Source organism: Microtus ochrogaster, unplaced genomic scaffold (assembly GCF_000317375.1).
Source record: "Microtus ochrogaster isolate Prairie Vole_2 unplaced genomic scaffold, MicOch1.0 UNK115, whole genome shotgun sequence".
In the NCBI taxonomy this organism is placed as follows: Eukaryota; Metazoa; Chordata; class Mammalia; order Rodentia; family Cricetidae; genus Microtus; species Microtus ochrogaster.
Window position 1 is genome coordinate 113,135 of NW_004949213.1, and position 6,719 is coordinate 119,853.

Genomic DNA, 6,719 nt, shown 5'->3' on the forward strand with positions numbered 1-6,719 from the left:
GCCCCTAGCATTCTCTGGACAGGTGGAAGGAGTGCCCAATGAATTGGTATTCCATGGCCCAAAAACAAGGGTCTGAGGGAGGAGAGTTCACATGTCGGGATAATGTAGGAAAGCCTATACTTTGTGCAGATTTCCTATGAATACATTGCTTCTCAGATGTCACAAAAATATGAAGGTGAAAGACAGTGGGAAACTTGAAATGGGAAGAAAGGAGATAACCCCTGGTGGGTTTTCCTCGGTGAAATCAATATACCTCTGTGCAGGTGAGAGAATACACATTGTGTAACTTCACACTCACCAAGTGATCTGACTCCTGATGGTGTAATACAGGGATAGTTTGACTCCCACAGGGTTCGGATTTCTCTTTAAGCTGATCTCCCAGAAGCTATTTAGGCAGGATCTGGATTCAAGGACACACACATTTGACAGCACCATGGCGCTGGGAGGGGCCTTCAGCATCTTTATGGCACTCTTCTTGTCTTGCCTGCTCATCTTGATTGCTTGGAAGAGAACCAGTAAGGGAGGGAAGCTGCCCCCCGGCCCCACACCAATACCGTTTTTGGGGAACCTGTTTCAAGTTCGCATTGATGGCATATTTCAATCCTTCCTGAAGGTGAGTGTGTGCATTGCTTCTTATAGCAGTGAAGTCAACAAACAGCAGAGCTGAGTTCACACCAAGCCCACGATTCCTAAACACAGACTCAGAGAGACACTTTAGTAAACTTAAATTACGGAATCCTAGAATCAAGGGGGAAGAAAGTCGTAGACTCTGAGTACTCTAGAACGGAGCTCCCCTCTTCTCAGGACCCTGGATCACAGTCTAAGGGGTTGTGGAGTCTCATTTCTTTAAGGGCAAATTTGTTCTCACATTGTCTTAGACTTTTAAGACACTAGAAACCTAGCCTTTCATAAAGAGAAGGTGTAGATCACAGAGTCCAGCTATTCCAAGTCCATTGTTCCACAAACAAAACTAAGATGTACAAAATTTGGAACATGTACTGCCCAAGGTCACAGGAATCGGTATGATGTGTTTTTCCCCAACACCCTTCCAAGCCCAGGACCTTCCTCTAGTCCTACCTTCCCATCCTCCTAGAATCTCTACCCTTGACTGGAGGTCTCATCACAATCCATTTTTCTCCTTCCCTCGGTATCTTCCTTCACTCCCAGCTCCAGGAAAAATATGGGACTGTGTTCACTGTATACTTTGGTCCAAGGCCAGTGGTTATCTTATGTGGACACGAGGCTGTGAAGGAGGCCCTGGTTGACCAAGCGGATGACTTCAGTGGCCGTGGTGAAATGCCTACATTAGAGAAGAACTTCCAAGGTCATGGTAAGTGGCAGCAATAAGAACAAAAACAATGTGATGTATTTAGTGTGTTGATGGGTCTCTGGTGAATCACATACATCGACTCCCTCAAGAAGGGTATGAACGCCCTGCTAATCTTGGAAGTGCAAAAGCTAATGGTGAAGAAGATAAGGTAGTGTCGTTCAGTAAGTGTGAGGGCTACTTGGTTTTTAAATTCTAGAATCTGGATTCTAAAATGTTTACAGTGTCATTTTTATTCTTACTTTTAATGTATTACTGTGTGGTAATATTTGTGTACCCCATAAAGCCTTCACAGCCAAGCTTAGTTCCTATCTGCCCATACACACATCCAACACAAGTCCCCAGCACCTGCATTTAGGATTATTGTTGTCTAGTGTTACCTGTGCATTCTACAAATGTAGGCAGGCTCACTCCCTCGTTTCACCTATCTATCTTCTATCCTTCTAGCAATATACATTTTTCTCAGTTCTACCCATTGTTCTATAAATCCATGAAAATATATTCACTATCCTGTGATGCAAACATCTTTCCATCCTATTATTCATATTTCTGTCAGTGTTCTATGTATCCATGAATCCACCAATACCTTGATTTGTGCAGTGACCTTTAAGTCATTCACACACATATTAATCTTTCCATCCAATTGCTCTTCTATCCATCCATCTACCTTTTCTTTCAGCAGCTACCTGTTCATCTTAATCCCTCTGTCCACTAACACCTCACTCAGAGTGTTTCATCCTCGTATCTTTCCAGACAGATACCTACCCATATATCATTCATCTGCCTACCCACATATCATTCCAGTCAAGAGCACAGGCTGCTTATCCAGGGACCAGAGTTTGGTTCCCAGCACTCACATGGGGCTCCCAACCATCCAGTTTCAGGGGGATCTGATGCCCTCCTCTGGACTCCACCATTACACTCTTCCTGTCATTTATCAACATATTCTAAACTGATCTTTTTAAAATCCCAAGGAATTCACCAATCCTCAACTCAGGTGATTTCTTCTACCGTCTTCATGATGTAAGATAAATGCTTTTCTATAGGTGCACTGATGTACAGCGGTGAGCTTCTGTGCACACACATATACAAGTTTGAAGATTCCAACTGGCACTAAGAAGATAAAAATAGCCTTTCCATTTAAGGAATACTCTATATGTTATGCCGTCCTTACCTCCTCCACTTTTCTTGGCTCTGAAACTAACCCAGCCACAGCTCGCTAGCCTAAAAGAAAACTTCCTTACTCTCCAAGATTAGTCCTGGCCTCATTCCCTTTTCCTTCACCCCTGGACTATTTTTGGAGAGAGTCTTGATTTCCCATTGAGCCTGGAAGGCTGACTTTCATAATTGTGTCTACTACATACTTGAGAGCACAAAGGGGAGGGGGCAGGGGCCTGACCACTGAAATTCCGGCAGGTTTGGCTCTGTCCAATGGAGAGCGATGGAAGGTTCTTCGGCGTTTTTCCCTGACCATTCTTCGGAACTTTGGGATGGGAAAGCGGAGCATTGAGGAGCGGATCCAGGAGGAGGCTGGTTACCTACTGGAAGAATTCCATAAGACCAAGGGTATGGAGACCACATCGGGTGACTGGGTGTTTACAGAGAGCTAAGTTCATGGAGAGACTTGGTGGAAGAAAGACCTGAAATAGGAAAGGCTGGAAAACATTAAGGGTTCACAGAGATTTTCAGTGAGGTTCCAATGTTAAAAATTAACATGGAAGATTCTGAGTGACAGTTTGTCTAGAAATGCCCCTCAGTGGACCTCAGCTGTTTGTAGCTCAAGAAATCATGCAGGATTCTTATGTTGGCCGAGCCTGTGTCTTTTCCTAGAGAAAGGATCAAATGTTGCTCTGTCATACACGCTTTATTGTGATAATGAAAACAACGCAAAACTCACCATCTTCACCATTTTTAAGGGTAGGCACAGTTTTTCAGGCTGGAGAGACGGCTCGGCTGCTAGAGCACTGGCTGCTCATCCAGGGACCTGAGTTTCATTCCCAGCACTGACATGAGAATCACAAAAGTCCAGAATTCAAGTTTCAGGGGATCCAGTGCCCTCACCCAGCTTCCAACAGTACCAGGCATGCATGTAGTACATAGCTACATATGCAGGGAAAACAACTGTTCTTAAATAAAAGTTCAATTAGAGCAAAACTTTAAAGAGTATAGTGTAGATATATTCATATCACTGTAAACAAATGCTTAGAAATGTCTCATTTTGAGGTTCTTTTCTCCCATACATCCCTGGTGTGTGGGGGGAGGACTTGCTTCAGTTAACACACACACACACACACACACACACACACACACACACTTCCTTCAGGAAAACTATTCTCTTGAGTATTTTACTACATTACATTTTTTTTCAAAAAATTACAATGTATTTATATCATATTTTCCCCTCCCAGCTCCTCCCAGATCATCCCCACCTCCATACCCACTCAACTTTATGTTCTTTCTCTCAAAATAAGATGAAACAACGAAAATCAAAGCACACAAACACCCCTAACCAAGAAGCTATTTGCAATTGGTACCTGCTGGAGAGGGAAAGAACCAGTCTCTCCAATGGAGTGTGAATGGATGATAGCGACTACACTCCTGAGAAGCCCCCATGCCCAGGAGTGGGCCAACACAAAACAGGACCTGAGGAGTTTGTTTATGTGTGATTTGTGTTTTACTGAAGTTTTTACAGTATCTAGTTCTCAGCATTTAAGAAGGTATGGCACCAATATAGTCTGGAAAACAAAGACAGAGATTCAGATACATAGAAACAAATAGAATTCCCTTGTTAGGACTCTGTAGAATAAGGAGTCCACCCATGGCTTTGAATAGTCTTGTACTTCTAGAAGTTATCTGCTATGTTGTGTATTGTAAATGTGTGCCTGATACTGGAGAAACTGAGCCCCACACCGATTATTGACCAGGATCCCATTTTACAGATAATGTGTCTGAGACCAAGGGAAGTAATTTCTTTTTTCATATGAATGCATGTTGGATGTATGCATGTGCATATTCATGTTCACATGTTCTTGTACACAAGTGTACATATGTGTAGAAGTCAGAGACTGACATCAGAGGTCTTTATCAGTTCCTCTCACCTCTGTTCACTGAGGGATTTGTGGATTGTCGCTGCACCCAGAACTCTTCCCTACCACAAACCTAGCTAGCCAGCTTCTCCCGTGTGGATTATCCCTGCATGCAGAGTTCTTCACTACCACAGACCCAGCTAGCTGGCTTCTACCGAGGAATGCCTGTCTCCACTTCTCAAATGTTAAATCAGAGACAAGCTGCCACACTTTTTTAAGTTGACCAGCCTTAGCCAGGCAGTGGTGGCACATGACTTTATTCCCAGCACTTGGGAGCCATAGGCAAGTGTATCTCAGTGAGTTGAAGGTCAGCCTGGTCTACAAGAGCTAGTTCCAGGATATGTTGCAAAGTTACAGAGAAACCCTGTCTTGAAAAATCACAAAAAAAGAAAGGAAGGAAGGAAAGAAGGGAGGGAGGGAGGGAGGAAAGAAGGAAGGAAAGAAGGAAGGAAGGAAGGAAGGAAGGAAGGAAGGAAGGAAGGAAGGAAGGAAGGAAAAGAAAGAAAGGAATCAAGGCACTCATGCATACCACTAAGCAGAGGACCTGGGGCTCTGTGCCAACACTGAGAAATCTGTTGCCCTACCTCTCTTGTGACTTATTCCCACATAGTCACTTTCTACCTGTAGGAGCACCCATAGATCCCACCTTCTACCTGAGCCGCACCGTGTCCAATGTCATCTGCTCCGTTGTCTTCGGGAAACGCTTCGACTATGAGGACAAATGTTTCCAGAACCTAATGAAGTTGATCAATGAGAGCTTTGTGGAGATGAGCAAGCCCTGGGCACAGGTATTTAGTAACCACCAGTCAACTCCCTGCCCACCCTTCATTCTCAAGCAAGCACTTTCCTATGCACTGTCTAACCCTCCTCCTTTCATCCCTGGGAGGTGCTTATCCATTTGTCTAATACTTTGGAAAACAAAGGGTTACACCCAAATCTCAAGCCCAACAGTAGACAATTCAGTGAAATAGGGCATCTCTTTTATAGCTTAGGTTGGCCTTGAACCACCTCTGATCTTTTTCTTCTCAGTGTCCCTGGTGACGGGATTAAGAGTGATCTCTGCTCTGCTCTAGCTCCAGCCACATGAGCCCAACTCTCTGACTTTAGAACTTGGCCCATCTGGTCCCTGATGCCCATGACTGACACACACCCCTTTGCCTCTGCCCACAGTTATATGACATGTTCTGGGGAATCATGCAGTATTTTCCAGGAAGTCACAACCACCTCTATAACTTGATAGAAGAACTTAAGGACTTCATTGCATCCAGGGTCAAGATCAATGAAGCATCCTTTGACCCCTCAAACCCTAGAGACTTTATTGACTGCTTTCTCATCAAGATGTACCAGGTACTTTTCCCTTATGCCATTCTTTCTGTCTTTTGAAACCTTTATCCCTGCCACGTCAAACCCATCTTGCAACTGTTAGAAGAAAAGAGAAAAAAACATTATCTCATAAAGTTTACTTCTCTCCCTAGATAAAAATGGAGAAACTGTAGAAATGTGAGCCACTTGCACCTTTCAAATAAACTTCCATAAAATTAATGTAATCAGATATATTTATATTTTATTTATACGTAGTCAGGATTGTCTAGAGCCATACTTCTCAACCTTCCTAATGCTGCAATGCTTTAATACAGTTCCTCATGTTGTGGTGACCCTCCCAATCAAAAAATTCATTGCTACTTCATATCTGTAATTTTGCTACTGTTATGGATTATAACGTAAATATCTGATATGCGACACCTGTGGAGTGAACCACAGAGGGAAGACAAAACTTACAGAATGTGTGTGTGTATGTGTGTGTATGTTCAGGATTTATTAGAATGGCTTACAGGTTGTGGTTCAGCTCGTCAACAATGGCTATCTACCAATGGAATGTCCAGGAATCCTGTACTTGTTCAGTCCATGAGGCTGGCTCTCTCAGCTGGTCTTCAGTATCTGCAAGAACCCTGAAGAAGTTGACTCTGATGCCAGTGAGGAATGGCCTTACAAACAAAGATGAGAGCAAACAGGAAAAGAGAGCCAGCTTCCTTCCTCCATGTTCTTTATATAGGTTACCAGCAGGTTAAAGGTGGAACTTTCAACCTCAGAAGAGCTGGATTGAAGGTGTATCTTCCCACATGAAAAATACAGATGAAATAGGTCTTCCCACTTCAAGTTGACAACCAAGAATAGCCGTCACATATTAGTTGCATGTTAGTGGGCTTTTGTGTGAAGCTTCCTTACAAGAATACAGCATGCACCAGTCAACACCAACACCCTTTGTCTTTGTGAGCATGGCCTACTTTTTTTTTTTTTTTTTTTTT

At 43.3% G+C, this 6,719-nt stretch overlaps 1 protein-coding gene across 1 annotated transcript in view; it reads left to right on the plus strand.

Annotated features, from left to right (window-relative positions):
• The first annotated feature begins 433 nt into the window (after positions 1-433).
• LOC102000505 (cytochrome P450 2G1) overlaps positions 434-6,719 on the plus strand; it is an 11,443-nt gene continuing 5,157 nt past the window's right edge. Inside the window, exons 1-5 of the mRNA XM_005371568.2 lie at positions 434-613; positions 1,168-1,330; positions 2,744-2,893; positions 5,041-5,201; positions 5,584-5,760. Coding sequence (XP_005371625.1) covers positions 434-613; positions 1,168-1,330; positions 2,744-2,893; positions 5,041-5,201; positions 5,584-5,760 — 831 coding nt within the window. The remainder of the gene's footprint in view (positions 614-1,167; positions 1,331-2,743; positions 2,894-5,040; positions 5,202-5,583; positions 5,761-6,719) is intronic.